At 40.2% G+C, this 16,502-nt stretch overlaps 1 protein-coding gene across 6 annotated transcripts in view; it reads right to left on the bottom strand.

Annotated features, from left to right (window-relative positions):
- Positions 1-16,502, bottom strand: part of NCKAP5 (NCK associated protein 5) — a 916,311-nt gene that overhangs the window by 115,012 nt on the left and 784,797 nt on the right. For all 6 annotated transcript variants that reach the window (XM_046659632.1, XM_046659633.1, XM_046659634.1 and 3 more), the window contains one exon: positions 1,379-1,480. In XM_046659632.1, the coding sequence (XP_046515588.1) occupies positions 1,379-1,480 (102 nt within the window). The remainder of the gene's footprint in view (positions 1-1,378; positions 1,481-16,502) is intronic.

A 16,502-nucleotide genomic window follows, 5' to 3' on the forward strand; every position in this document is an offset into this window, starting at 1 on the left:
TTGGCATGATTTCCTGTGGCTTGGCACAATGCCACATATTTAAAAGAGCAGAAGAAGGATAAAATAGCAGAAATCTTGCTATTGCCCCAATACTATTAGCAGGTGCTGTATTATGAACATTTCATGTATTATCTCATTTAACCCTCACTAAAATGCTCAGAAATAGGAAAAAAAAATCATTATGCTCATTTTTCAGATGGAGAAACTGAGGCATGGAAGTGTTAGTATCTTGCCTAAGGCCACCCTGCTGATACAACCGTCAGGCCCAGGCCCTAGCTACTATGCTAGAGCACCAAGCAAGGCCCTTGACAACAAGCAGAACTCGTGGATATAAACAGACCACTGAGCATCCTACTCAGAAGCGTTGTAATTAGTAGTAGATGATGATTATTATTAAAGCTCGTCTTTGCCAAAAAAATGTATATTGAGTTCGATTGTACCATTAATTATGTTGACTTAGTTGGCAAAATATGCCCTCTGCACTATTCAAAGTGTATATTTCTCATTGTGTATTTTAGATTACCCCCTTGAATGACTCCTATGCTTTCTCTACTGTGAAAATGCAATACAAAATCTACAATTTTAGTTTAAAAAAAGGAGAAAGATATAGAGCAAGAATGAAGGCAAGAGTTTCTTGGATAAAAACTGTACACTTAAAAAAAATCCCTGACCTTAAGGCCATATCATAGATTGGATGCCATTAAGGTCTTCATGAATGTTTAAAGTGACAGCCTTCCACTGAAATTTCATTCCAATCTAGCTTGAGAATATTTATCTTTGATATAGAATACCTGATTTACACTGATAAAATTATGCAGTAAAATAAAGAGCCAGTTATCCACAAATGTCCACCTGTCATTGTTCTAAGCCTAACATTTTTTATTATATATTTATTCGGCTCTTGTGTTTTTCAAGTTACTTTCTTTATGTCAATGAGAGTTAAAAGCATGCTGGTTAAAGTTTTGCTAAATAAGCACAAAACTAACCCTAGCTAAAGAAAAAAATGTACAGCCCATGAATTTTTAAAAGTTCATACATAATATATCATAAAGGTAGGATGAATAATATGGGACATGGACTTTAATAAAAAGCTCCTTGACCATTTCTCAGAGACTTTTGAGATGTAATCAATACCCAAAAAAGGTATGCTGGGGACAAAGCCAAGATTTATGATATTTTTGCCGGGAGTGACACTTTCTGCTTCCTCTATCAGCTGGGAGAGATGATATTGAATTTCAGAGAATACAAGAAAGGAAAGTCTTTTTATCTGCCTGACAATGCTTCAAGGATGTGCTTTATGGTTCACTTGTGACATCATATTTGATGGAGGGAAAATAACAATCTAAACAAGTGTTCTGAAGGCAACAGGAAAACTCACGTGCATCTCAACATCGGTTTGTGCCTGCGTCAGACTTCGGCGTCTTTCCACATCTGAAAGCAAATCTCCGGATGAAAGATCTAAGATGCGGGAGTGAAGTTTCTAGGTAAAAACAAGAAGACACATTGAATAGTGAGGATTTAATTGTTCGTTTCAAAATCCTGCCTTGGACAGCTAAATCTCAAAAGAGTTGACATTTCTAGATTAGATAATACATATCCTAACTCAGAAAAGTTTATTCTCGTTTATCAGTGCTCCACACAGATATGTGCAAATTACTGTTTATAGGTAATAATCACACTTTCACAATCTGTCAGTCTGTGTTGGAATCAGTAGTAGGAAAAAATAAGTAATAGTTGGAAAATAAGTAGCAGGAAAAATGTGACTACCTCAATACACTTATTGGCTAGTATGGAAATTAACTTTTGATATTCACATTAAAAAATAATCAACATGTTAACCTTATTATGTCGAGCGGTGGTTAAAATCTGAGTAAATAATTATAAAAGTGACCTTATTTCTAAGCAGCATTAGTCTTACGAAATCTTCTCTTGGACACACTTTAACTCAAAGTCATTAATGTCATCTGTTAGGAACAATTAATGTGAATAGAAAATAATTGCATCAGGGACCCGGGGAGTTGGAGGATTTTGTGCATTAATATTCACATGCTATTCGATTATATACTCAATTCTTTATTTCAGCTTTGCTTGCGAGGCCTGCTAAACCAGGGACATTTCACTATATTAATCTTTATACTAATTACTAAGGCTTTTCTGTGGACATTAAATTTGATCTGTTTAATTGCAAATACAATAAAACTCATGATTGATAGCTAATGTTTCTGCTAGGCTGATGACATTTAAAAAATGGTACTTGTAGCCTGGTCTGTCTTAGTTACAACTTTTGTGACTTCAGACACTAAAAAATCGAATTGAGTAAGTAAATAATGTGCCTAAGCATGCCTCCCTCACCTCTGAAAAGTTTTTCTATTCCCTTTCCTCCCTGGAAAGGCCTTGCTGCATACTGATGCTGATCCGGGAAATGTCTCAGATTCTCTGCCACTAATTAATGTTAGGATCATCTCAGAGTGCAGCGGTTGTCCCACAGGTCACTTTGTCCCAGCAGATCTACCATGTTGTTGGCAGGGACTTCACTAAAATGAGCTACATTCACTCTGATCCCCATTTGACTCCTCTCAGGTTGAATTTGTGTGAGAGCCCAATGTACTAGTTCATTGGTCGCTTAGCAAACATTTATTCAGTGCCTACTGAAGGCTGAGCGCTGGGCCAGAACTGGGCTGCCACCTTCTGCAGGAGTGAAGGAATTTTTTTCCTCTGTGGATTAGTTCTCCTCCTTATCCATGGAGCTTTGAGTCACTCCTTGCTTCAGACCTATACTCTTGCCTCTTCCAATCCATGTGTATGGAGTTACTTTCACCAAAAAGGGAATAAATCCTACACTGGTTGCCTGTCATTTTTGAAAATTCTAATTTCTCCAACAAAGCAAAGCAATCAATAGGTAACTAGAACCAGGATGCTGTTTCTGCACAATTTTTATAATCCTTACCTCAAGTTCCCTCTAGAACCTGAGTCTCCTGGGGGCAAATCCCCAGGAGCTGTCACAGTGTGTAATAAGTAAGTACCCAACTGGTGCTTGTTGTCGTCTATAAGGAAAGAGAGGTCTTTATGTTTTTCCCACTCACATATAGGCTTTAAAGATTGAAAGAGTGCCAAAGGAATTATAATGTTCTGAGACCTAAGAATACATTGATCAGTATGCAAACTGTCTAAGAAGTTATGTGAAATGACATTCAACAAAGAAATAATGATTTTGAGTGGTAGATCATGTGACTCGGGAGAAGAGTTCTTACAGATTAGATATCTGACTTTTTATTCGCTTCATGGTTACACTTTACCCCTTCTTATCAGATACATGATGTCATCCTTTGCTTTCTGCATGAATATGTGTATATATAAACTCATCCTTGTAAGTGATGTTATATTTCAGTGGTTTTTATCCAAACTGTTAGTTCCCTCCATTGAAATAGGTATGGCCATGTGGGAGAGGAAATAGGGAATGGGGCCAGGAGACCCGAGTTCCAGCATTGTCTATGGCACAGGTTTTGCTGGATCTCAGGAATGTAATTGAACGTCTCGGTCCCAGCTTCCTCATCTGTTACAGAGGGATGGAAGTGGCTACTTAACCTACCTCACAGGTAGGGAGAGGTATTGCCATGGTCAGAAAGAATAATAAATAAGGTAGTATGCTGAAATTCACACAGCTTTACACCAATTAATTGCCATAACTAAGAGTTGGTGGTAGATAATTTCTTACACGCTAAGGTATAAACAAATCATTTATTGTTATAGTTTTCATATACGTAAGGCAAATAAAAATTGACTTGGAAAATAAAATCTACTTCTGTGTTAAGGCTGTAGGCAAGAACATATAGGTAAATATCATCCTTTCACACAACTTCCCTTAAATAACTATGAAAGTTCACAAGCCCATAGATGTTACACTTCTTATAATAAGAATTTTCATGAAAGGCTTATATTTTCACGCCTATATATGTATGTATATTACAATAAATATATTCTCACAGACACAGAGAATGTATAAGAGTGTACAAGAGAGCAAGCACGTCACTTTTCAAACCAGTATTGTGATGTTATCTGTGCTTAATTCAAGTCTCAGTGAAAAGCAGGTAGAATGTATACATGGGAAATTCAATTAAAGTTATTGTCAGAAAGAGTATAAGTGACAGGAGAATACTGTGACCTCTTAAAAGAAGTCCACCTGCTCGGTCTGAGGGCAAATTCTCTGTCAAGACCTGTCTATGGTTCGTGTTTACTGTTAGTGTCCATCTGGATAAAATATGTCACCTGAAATACTCCAAACTTGAAATCTTTAACCTGCAAACCCACATGCACTCTGAATTTAGACATATAGTTTTTTTTATGTTTTAGACATGAGAGGCAGCAAGATTATTCAGCATAGGTTTGAAATTGACCCCACATCACCTCTCACATAATCTCAGTAATGGAGATTCCACTTGGCCTTGGGCATAGAGACTCCTAGCCTCATACATTTCCAAACGAGAGGTCAGTAAGATCTTGTTGCTCAAATGCCTCCTTTGACAGTGACAGTCCACCCCTCCCTTCCTAGCAGACTGATTTCACTCTCTCTGGTTTGGGCCCCTCACTTCAGAGCTCCCTCACACTCCCTCCTCCTGCCCACCTATCTAAACCCTGTCCCCTACTCAGGACTGCACCAAAACCCCACCTGGAAGGTTGTCAGTCATCTCTAGCCCAGTGGATCACCCACCCAGATGGATTATATCACTCCCCTACTTTGGCCCTTTGCCTGAAGTGCAAAATTGCTGAGTTGCCCCTGTGTGTAAGGTCTATTTTCCTAATAGGGTGATCATCTTTATCACGCTGCAGACCAAGCCCTATCTTTCTGTTTTTTTCCCTGTGGCAAGGGCTGGCTAGCCCTTGCTAGCCATGAAACCTATTCCCTCTTCTTTCTGGGCACACAGCTAGACTGTGTTTCCCAGCCTCCTTTGCAGTTAGGTGTGGCCCTGTGACGTGGTTTCTTCCAGCCAACGGAATGTGAGCAAAAGTGATGTCTGTCCTGGCCCAGGAATATCTCTGGCATGCATGCTCCATGCTCTTTCTCCTCCCACCAGCTTGATGCTGCCAACTCAGCATAGCAGTCTTGGAAGCCACATCTTAATGATGGAGCCACCAGGAGAAAGGAGTTTGGGTTCCTGAATTGCTGGAAGGGAACCACCCAGGGACCAGAGATACTTCTTTTGGATTTTCCATGAGGAAGAAACAGACTTACACTGGGTTTGAGCCATTATTCATTCGAAGGTTTGTTTGTTACCATGACTAACGTTAACCTGGCTGATACGACCCTCCTCTGAGATAAGCACTCTGCAGCATCAGGGTAGCCAATTGATCAATCAATACACACACATATTCACACACACATTCACACACACACACACACACACACATTATGTATACATTCACACACACATATATAGTTTATGCCAGCAGACCAAGGTGACTTCTCACACACGACTTTCAGCTTCATGGGAAAGGGTCTCCTTTCTGTCACTATGCAGGGGCAGAGGTGGGGGGATCTGTATGATGAACTAAGGTGTATTGCAATCCATAGTCAGAACGCACACCTCATGCCAGTGTGAAATACCAAACTCAGCTTTGGAGACCTGGCAGTGCCAGGGCAGCCAGTGCCAGACCCACACACTGGGTCGGTAATATTTGGTAGATTACCCTGCTTTCAGTCAGCCAGCTCTATGTTCTCTGGACAGTTCTAAATGTGTAATTCAAGGCAGAGGAACGTCCCCTTAACAGACTGCGCCCAGGACTGCCTGTCCTTTATCTGGTGGGATGAAGGTGTAGTGGCCCCTTCAGAGTTGCGGAGGCTGATTCTGCTGCTCTGAAGTTAACGATGGCAGTGGAGACTGGAGACTAAGGTGCGCTCAGCCCTTTCCGTGCTGGGCTGGAGGGCCAGCTTTCCATTTTCTGTTTCTCTCCTCACTCACGGAGCTGCAGTTCTTCAGATGCTCAGTGAAGCCTTGTTGCATTGAATAGAATTCCGCCTCTGGGTTTTGGCTCAGTACGGAGATGAGGTCTTCACTTTAAGGCACTGATTGCTGAGGCCAGGAAGACACTGAGTCCTTATTTAGGCACATGGTAAGGGTAAAAAGCAGACCTTTATCTGAGAAATTTGGACAGCATGAAAACCAGGCTGGAAAAATCAAGTGAAACAGGGTGACGAGCAGCCTTTGTATGCACTGATGCAATTCCTAAAGTTTGAAAAGGAATGTGTGAATTTTTTCATGTCAGGATTTCAGGTGTTATTAACTCAGTTTAAGATGTAAAAAGGAAAGTACAAAAAGGATGATTTAACCATTGCTCTCTACTCTTCACTCAGATTTGGTGAAAGAATTAACCCAATGCCATAATAATGCATACAATTATTCTCCCCTCTATTACAAGCCGAACATCTGTATAAAATAGAAGTTATGAGAGTGAATATGACATATATCTGATTAATGGACTCTACCAACACAAGTAATTTAGTTTCAGCAACAGAAGGTGGACCTGAGTTAGTGTTTTTAATCTGATCTGCTTCAATCTTCTTGATTATGTAACCTCGGTGGATACTACAGTGTTGGTATCCTGAATTCATCCCAGGTCCTGTTTTATACTCTCCAGAGTTGCTTTCTCACCCTTCTGGAAATGGTCCCTCAGTCAAAGGGGATGTCTTCTATGCCCACAATTCTTGAATTCCTGTTTTATTTCTTAAGTAAGAAGGTCTGTTATTGCCACACGATCTGGTGTTAAACCTTCTTTACTGATCATATTTCCCTGAATTCTGTTTATAATTCACACCACTCATTAGAAGGTATTTTCCTACTCTCAAAAGTTCTTAGTAGGACACTTAGAGGAGGAGTGGAGGAATTTCTTGGACTCTGCCCACTCATCGTAGGTATCTACAGCTATTCAGCACCCTCCCCGAGAGATGGGATGCCAGCAGCCGCCCTAGGTCACTCCCTGTCATGGCGCACACCCCTCACCCACTCTTGCCTGTTCTCTTGCTGAATGTGGCTGTTCCACTCTCTTGGCTGCTGGCTCATTTGGACTTGGCTTTTTAGGGATCACCCTCTCTCACAAATCCAGTGGTTCAGATCCTGGGCTGATTCCTTGGATGGACAACTTACTGCTTCTTTAGCTTTAGCTTTGTTTTCAAACTGCTGTCTCTACTTTGGAGAGCTCATCTCAACTCACAGCTTCCAGAAAGCTTTCTAGAGCCCTACTTCTACTCCCTTGCCTCAGCCCTAGGCTGGCCCTGGGCCATGTGTTTCATCCCCTTTAATCTCACTACAAGGGAAGCAAGTCTAAAGTGGGCTATTATGAAATGCTCTGAGCATCTTTTGATATTGCTAACTTCATACGATTTCCTGTGAGTTCACAATTCTGGATATCCTGTCACAGGCGTAGAAAACATTTGTGGTGGATTTGGTATATATGTTTAAAAGACTTGTTCTAAATATGGATCTGAATTAGACATAACCACGTGAATAAGCCTTGTTCCTTCTGTTGGGTAATAAAGCAATTTTCATAGGTATGCATAAGCTCTGAAAGGAAGTTCAAGGAAATCTCCTAAAACAACTTAGAGCCTGATTGAGATCATTGTTCTTTGGAAGCTTTATTCACGAAATGATCATCCAAAAACCCCCAACTTTTACCTTATTTACACTCTAGACTTTTATCTTTACTTACATTTTTGTCATACTCAGAAACGTGATTTTTCATCAGCCCTTCTACCTCCCATCAAGAGAGACTGTGGCAGACCCTTGGTTCACATTTCACAGGTTTCATTCTGTTCCATTAAGAATTTATTACAAAATTGAATATTACATAACTGCATATTATATAACTGAGTATTATATGGTCATTTCTCAGATTCACAAAAATTTGAGCCTAGGACAAAATCTTTTTGGATATAAGCTGATGTTTAATTAATTATGCCTTTGTTTCCATTTTGGGATATGAAGACAAAACATAATATCTGCATTCAGTCATCCTGCTGATGTGACACAGAGTATGCCTTTCGAATGTTCTCCTAGAGGCCCTTTAAAAAATATGTCCATCAAGACTTGATCTCACTTCAGAGTCTGAAATTTTTATAGCTAACTTTTTTTAGCCATCTACCACAGTCCTTGCTGCAATTATTATTTTCCTTGACAACTTCCAGACTTGTCTTGCATATCAATCTTTAGGTGCCCCAAGTGCATTCAGTTTGCTCTGGATGGTGCCTCTGCAAATGACATGGTTCTACATCGTCTTGTCTACTTCCCTGGGATCCAAGGTTATACACTGCTTTTGAAACAATTATTCCACAGCTATATTCAAAACTTTCTTCAAGGGTCCCTGCTACCATGACAACCTGATTATTCGGTGGCTGCCTCAGGGAGCAGCATTTGGTTTGGTGACTGGGAAGTTTATTTGGGGCCTCTGCAGCTTAGACTGATGACTAGGGTATCTCAGATCTGTCCTGTCTTCTGAAATTCCACTAATAGTGTCCTGAGGACCCGCAGGGTGAGGACCAGTGGAAAGATGGATGAGGATGAGAACAGCAGACCTTGCCCTCGGGAGCCTCCACTCTAATTAGCCCAACCAGAAGCATTTATGAAGCATCTACTATGTACAGAGTTCTGACTATGAACTATGAACAGACGTGGGGAAGCTCATTAGTGGAGCCTGCTAAATATCAGTGAGGAGCCCACGCACACAGATGAGAAAAAACATTAAGAATTCTTAAGGCAGAATATGCAAAAGAGATTGTGGTAGAATAAGGATAAAATGGGAGCAGAAATTGGGGTGGGTGAGGGGTGGGGATCGACATGGTAACGCAGTTGTATACGAATAAGATAATAGCTTGTGCAACAAATGTGCAGGAAACAAAGGCTTCACTCTGACCCTAGAGCTCCGGAATCTCTTGTTCTCGTTACACAAAACAAACAAAAAAAGGATCCGTAATATTTAATAGCAAAGTGACAGAATGGGGGAAACAGGATGTAGGGTTAGGGCTTAAATGGCAGGTCACTCAGACCTGAAGGCAGGTGGAGAGCTGGTTCCTGAGAACGATTTATACTCGCTTGCCTGTGAATCCTCAAACTCTCTCAAGTTTCCCTTTGTCTCCTTCAGTGACTCTGATCTGAGAGAGGAAGTGATTCAGCACAGGCTGAGCCTATTCTGGGATCTAAGAGATAAAGAACTGCCTTGAAATTTCCATTTTTATCACTAATTACTTAACAGGTATTTTAATGAGTACTTTCCAATTTCCCCCGCTGTTTTGTAAAATTATCTACACCTCGTTTTACATTTTTAATCAATCTTTATTTTGGCAAAGTCTCCTGGATTTCTGAAACTTTTTGCTTTTTACATGTGGGGGAACAAACTTTCCCTCTGATTTCATGGAACTAAAGGGATCAGGGAAAACAAAACCCCACTTGACCTTCTATTTTTATCAGACCTATTGGAAATGGCATCGATGGTCACTGGAGTCCAAAGTACCGTTTATTAGGAAGAAATGAACTACCTCCTGCCCTGTGGGGGAAGAAGGCACTGTGCAAGTCCCTTCCTAATCTTATTTTGTGAATCTTTAAGCTGTGTGGAAGAAGCTATTATCTTAATTTTTAGAGAAGAAGAACTCAAGAGAACCAAACATAAGGAAGGTATCCAAAGTCACAAGGTCACATTCCAGTGAATGGTAGAGCTGAGATTCTCTCCCAGATCTGCCTTGCTTCTAAGTCCAGATTCTTTCTACCACATTCTGCAGTTTTTCTCCTGAAGGAAGGGAATCGATGTCATCACAGTTCTCTTTTGTAAGGTGAGTTGCTTACTTCTGCCTAAGTGCTAACGTCCATAATTTGGGTCATTCCCATCAAGTGAACCATGTTGCCTTGGGAATTTTCTTGTCCAGATCCCTCTTTAGAGGCAGTTAATTGATAACTAAAAAGAAATCATAACAGCAACAACAATAGCTGTGAACATTTTTTTGAGCTCTTGATAGTACTAAGTACACTAAGGTATATTTCACATATATTATCCTTTTAAATTCTTATCACAACCCACAGTAAGGACTATTATTATCCCCATTTTACAGGTGAAGAAACTAAGGTACAGAGCTAAAAATCATGCCTAAGGTCACATAAGTAGTATTTAAGCCCCAGGCAGTCTGACTGCAGAGTTCATTCTCTTAATTTCCACAATTAAATCTGGTTAATGATAGTTTGCTGGAAAAAATTTACTAAAATAACAATAGAAATTAGTTAGACAACAAGATGAACTACATAGGACCAAAAAAACAACCCTTCTAAGTACAATGTGGTATTTTCACTTACTATACTCAAATATCACTCATTCATTTATTAAAAAACATACTTTCATTATTACTATTATTATTGGTATTGGTGATGTTATTTCCTTCTTAGAGCTCTACATTCCTTCCAGGGAAAGACAATTTTGGATATAAATTTGGATCTACCTGAAGGTAAACCTAAGGTCAAAAACAACACACACTCACAGAACGCTCACTATATTCGAGGTGCTGTGCTAAGTACTTCCATTCTTTTTTTCTTATTTAATCCTTACAATCACCTAATGAGGCAGAAACTGTCATGACCTCCCTTTTTTAAGTGAGAAAACTGAGGAACAAGAGGAGTTAAGGAACTGTTCAAGTCCGGAATTTGAACCTGGACGTAGACTCCAGGGCTGCCTTATCATACCTCATTCTCTGCCACTGTGTTGTCTTATCCAGGGTACAATGACAAACAAACACAGCCCCTGCCACCAAGATGCTTGTAGAAGGACAAGCCAACAGGCACCCTCAGTGCAGTATGCTGTGTAGACCTCACAGGGGGATCTGGGACAGCTTTCACGAGAAGCAATAGCTAAGTCGGATTTCACAAACAAGAAATGATTACTCAGGTGAAGGAGCCAAGAAAGAATAAAAAGGGTCTTCTGGGCAGAGCACACACAAAGGTCCAGAGATGAGAGACAGTGTGACATGTTTCTGCAAATAGTCCAGCAAGACCACAGAGGCATATCGAGAAGCAGAATGGCGCGAGAGATGCCTCAGCAGGAAGGAACTCAGGGCAAGTCACACAGTGAGCAAGTAGCAGGGCTGGGGTTTGAATCCATCAGTCTCTCCAAAATACATGGTTTCTCCCTTATTTCTCTGCCCATCCCACATTTTTCCTAATGCTGAACTTGGCTGTGGGCCCCCACTATCCTTATCTATGCAAACAACGAAAATGTTCGTAAGAGGCGAGAAGGGTCCCTGGGAGGAAATGCAGATACAGTGGACTCCCACACACAGCTTCTCTGCCTTCTCAACATGCTTCTTCCATAAAGGAACGACAGGGGATTCAGTCTAGGATCCTCACTTATGCTGCAGGCTAGACCTGTGCACAGAGCTGCCAGCACTCCAGAGATCTCCAACCACTAATCCTAAAGACAGAGTGACTCCTTCTGTGACACCAAGGGGTTCCATACATTATCCAGGCTGTGGATACCATACTTCTGTCCTGCTCTGTTCTTGCCTTGCAACTACAATGAGGTGACATGAAAATCAAATGATTATTGCTTAACACTAGAAGATAATCTCTCAGGAAGAGAAAATGCCTTGTCAGTGTTTTGGAGAACTGAAAAAAAAAATCATGTAGAATTACTTATAAGATAGGTGCCTCCTCAGATGATTAAAAAAAGATAGGATCACATCTCCCAGAGTTTGGGAGAGTCCATAATTCCTGGGACCTCAACAGGCTGCAAAATTCACTTTCATAGCACTTTCCTGCTTGGGGGCTGGGATAAGGACTAGATCAGAGGGTTGATGAAAATGACTTCTGTGATGTGTACTCATCCGCATTTTACAGCTCAGTCTCCTGGTTCTAATAGGACAAGCGGCTGGAGTCCCATTCATTTTACAACATCTGTGAAGACATATTCCATAAATGCAACTTCTGGCTGAATGTTCAACGATGCCCATAGTCTCACCTCCCTTGCTGGTTAATCCTAAATTGTGCATTTTCAGGGTTTCAGACTTATTACTTCAGTTTGTTTTACAGGCTTTGTTGCTACAGATCCGCATCAGTTTCCCTGTAGTTTTAACCTCATAGCAGTTTTTTAAATCCAATGTTCCTTTACCCCATGGTAAGAAATGCCTCATGGTATTATAAACAAGCGGTTGAAAATTGTTATTTATAGGGCTTCCTAATAGCAATTTGAAATATAGGGCATAAAATTACTAGCTTACAGTATTGTTCAATATTAACAGTGGGAAGGGTAATATGTAAAACAGACATTAAAGGATTAACTGCAAAATGCATTTCACTAAGCTAAATCATTTCTTGGCAAATGGCAGTTTCCAGCTATTACGCAGGATTTATCAAGTCAAGTGGATTTATTTTTATTTTTCTATTAGTTTGCTAAATATATTCTATATTTAAATTACAATTTTGTGGGATTTTTTTTTTTCAAGCATATTAGGAGAAGCTGTTGAAAACAGAATCTGAGATGGAAATCATACCAGACTTTCAAGTCAAAATTGCCCCTCGGTTTCCCCACCAAATCCTCCAGGAGGTTAACTAAAGACTCAACTGTAACATCCAAGAGAAAAGGACAGGTATATGATAGTACAAACATTTGTATGACAGATTAGAGAGTTTCAACTGCATCAGAAAGTTCAGTAAAAAGGCAGATCCTCCACGAGACATAAAACAATGTTCCCACTGCTTTCGCTTCAAACTCTACAGGCACAGAACACTTTGTTCTAATCAAGCATGTTCGGTAAACTATGAATTTGTGACCAGTCACTGAGAAAGAAGGTGGAAAGAGAAATTCCTAATCTCCTAGGGTAGAAATTGTGAAGTATTAAATGGATATTTGATGCATAAATACCAATAACATAATCTCCCCATTTTCTTCTGAGACAGTCGCCATTTACCATAATCCTAAAATTATTCCATCTTCTCAAATCCCTAAAGATTTATTAATTTTCATAAACTGCTTTGACAGAAACTTTCTTAAAAGATGCAAAGTAATCTTTCTCTGAGCTTTCCTTTCATTTTATATCATGGGCAACATTTTCAACCTCAGAGAATACCAAAAGTATGTTCTCATTTTTCAGAGGAATTGGTTATGGATCTATAAATAAGCATTACAAAGAAATAAGCATTATAGAGAAAAGACACTGCTCTAGTCTCATGTGAGAAACTACAGGGAAATCCAAATTCCCAAGAAGTAATTATTATTGTAAAATTAAGGGTCTGTTTTGAATACTTGTTAGTAATCAGCTGGTTTTAAAGACAATGATTTTTTTCTTAGATTGTGAGTTAAAGACTACAAATATTTCTCCTCAAATGCCCCATGTTACTAATTCCTGGGACTTCAAAACATTTATTACATATAAATCTCTACTTTTTGAACTGTTTTCTGTAAGATGTATATTTCTTTTCATAAATACTTCTGTATTGATCAAAAACTAATTAAACATGATGCCCTTTAACTTGAGCGCATAAACATATAGTCATTGTGTAAAATGTGAGTCACTTGTTCAGAAAGCCAAAGGCTGAGTCACAAAAGATGTCAACTAGTTCAGTGTGTCATCAAGCTCTACATCAGAGTGAAATCCAGGTCCACGAGACACGGCCATGTTCATTCTATTACTGAAACACCTCGATTAACCTGAATCCAATGGACCCAAACTCTTGATTAGTTGACATATTTTACACAAAGATGATAACTTTTAAACAGTCAGGATTAATTCTGGGTGCAGGTTCACAAATTGGCTACCCTTCCCATTTACTGTACCCACGACCAGGGAGGCAGGAAGACATGGCCCCAGGGGTTACACTGCTTGGGTTCAGGTTATGGCTGTGTGGCTTGGGGCAAGTTATTTCATCCTTTGAGTCTTAGTTTCCTTTACACATAATAGTAACAATATTAGCTCACAGGTGCTTATTGAAGATTTGATGTTCAAGAGAAGGAACTCCTGAATTTATAAAGTTGTGATAGGGATTCAATTCATTAAGGTGCTTGGGACGTATTACATGCTCAATAAATGTTAGCTATCTTCAGGACCAGTGACATAATTTGTGGGGCCCAGTGCAGGGGGCTGTTTGTAAAAAATTTCAAGATGGTGACAGAATAGCATTAAATCAAGCACAGGGCCTTTCTAAGAACCTGTGTGACTGCCCAGGTTCAGACTTGTGAAGTTGGCCCTGACTACTACCTTATCTGATAATCATGAGACTCCAGAAGATGCCCCATAATCAAAGAAAGATCTAGCTATGTTACCTTTACTAAGCGTATTGGGGTAAGAGTGGAATTTTGAATTTTAACGTAGTTTTTCTTTCTTTTTTTTTCCCCCCAAGGAAGATTAGCCCTGAGCTAACTACTGCCAGTCCTCCTCTTTTTGCTGAGGAAGACTGGCCCTGAGCTAACATCCATGCCCATCTTCCTCTACTTTCTATGTGGGACACCTACCACAGCATGGTGCCATGTCCACACCCGGGATCCAAACAAGCGAATCCCGGGCCGCTGAGAAGCGGAACGTGTGAACTTAACCGCTGCACCACTGGGCCGGCCCCTAATGTAGTTTTTCAATAACAGAGTAGCATGCTTTTCCTTTTTTTTCCTGTCTATCCCTAAGCAGTGACAGAGCCAAATGCCTGCCTGCCTGCCACTGCAAATAAAAAATGATTCCTGAGATAGCTTCCTCATATGAGAACCACCTCCACTGAAGAACCACCCTTTTGGTAGCTTGCAAGTGATGATGACAATTTGTAACACAAGACTCCAAACTACAGAAAGTGTCAACGGTAAGGGAACCCAGCTGAGGTAGAAAAAATACAAATAGCATAGGAAAGGAAGGTAAATATTTCCCAGAAAGTCAGTTTTGTCAAGGCTGAGTCACAGTTGCTTTATAATCAGAATGTTAGGAGCGGACCGTTCTAAGCTCCTGCCTGTTTCCATGTATCTCCTGTCCTATCTCCAGAGGAGGGCTGCCCATGCCCTGCAAGGTGCTCCTGCCTAGACAGGAAATGCGGGAGGAATCTCCTGCTGAAGCAGCAAGATGGGCCCAGGTGGAGGTGGGCAGAGCATGTCTTATATTCACATTCTTATTGCTATGCCTACTTACCTGACATTCCTGCCCTACTCTTTAGCAATTCCACATGGCTTAACATCCCTCAGTTTTTGTGATCCTGAAATTCACTTGTCCTGTTGCTACCCATGGTCCCTAACGTGACACAGAGTTGAGGACCAGTTCTTAGTAAAAACTCTAGGCAGGCAATCAACGAAGGTGTATAAAATGTCAAATAATGACTTTAGAATTCTACCGCATATAACCTTTGCTGACCAATCTATGAGAACTGACAGTTTCCTTTGCCACTGCACTGTCTAGACATGGCCTCCCAAAGACACAAAAACATAGGAGCATTAAATTTCTCTTGTCCCCCTCCCCGGACTGCAATGTCTAACTATAATTACTAATTATAGTAACAACTGATATTATATTGCACCACATGGTACTGGTGCCTTTAACAATCTCTAACTAATTTTACCCTGAACCAAGATAGACTGTCATGTGCCACCAAAGCACCATGTAGCCTGCTGCTGGTCAATGGAGTGATTGGGAGAGTCTGAAACTCCTTTTCACGTTTACTTCTTGAATCTGTCACCACCCCAGAATCATCTGAAGGAATTAGGCGGCTCTCAATACGATCTCATTATTGACATTTATGTTGATCGATGTTGGCTTTTACAGAATTGGAATCTGCTGATCAATTCCCTTATTAGATTCTTTCTCACTGCCGCCATAATCATTTTATCACACAGGCTGCTGCTCTCAAATGCTGCTTTATCACTATGTAATGGGACAAGCTGAACCAGTTCCTAGAGTATGCTACAAGAAATAAAAACTTCTCCTGGTTTTACATCTTACTTTTCTCAAATCTAAAGAAATTTCCTGATAATTATATTCACATAGAGGTTAATTCGAACTTACTTTCCCTTAAAGCTATGTTCCACGGGAGAACTAATGGGAAATGAACACAATACTCCCTGAAATCATTTTTCCTTTTCTCTAGAGAGTTCCAGATGTCAGATTATAAAACAGGTACCGTCCACATGGTGACCTTGGCCAGCTGGGGTAGAGCAGCTGATAATGTCTGTGTTTCTGATAGGGTCCCAACACCTGGTCAGGCAGCTTTTCTTAAAGGGAGAGAAACAACCCCTCCAAGACCAGTTAGAACTGCCACTTGAGCTTCTTATTTCGTGCCTTAGAAATGAAGCACATGAATTACTGTGCCATACTTTTTTTTCAATATTTTAGGAACTGTACCTCAATGTAATTGGTTTCCTTTATAATCTCATGTCTTTCATGCATTTAAAAGCATTATTCTGAGAAGGGAATCATAGGCTTCTCTGATCCAAAAAAATGGTCTATGGCTGGAAAATGGTTATGAATCCCAATTACCTCACTACTCCCCAACCCTCTATCTCATGTTGCATGA

The sequence above is a fragment of the Equus quagga genome, chromosome 4 (assembly GCF_021613505.1).
Source record: "Equus quagga isolate Etosha38 chromosome 4, UCLA_HA_Equagga_1.0, whole genome shotgun sequence".
Classification (NCBI taxonomy): Eukaryota; Metazoa; Chordata; class Mammalia; order Perissodactyla; family Equidae; genus Equus; species Equus quagga.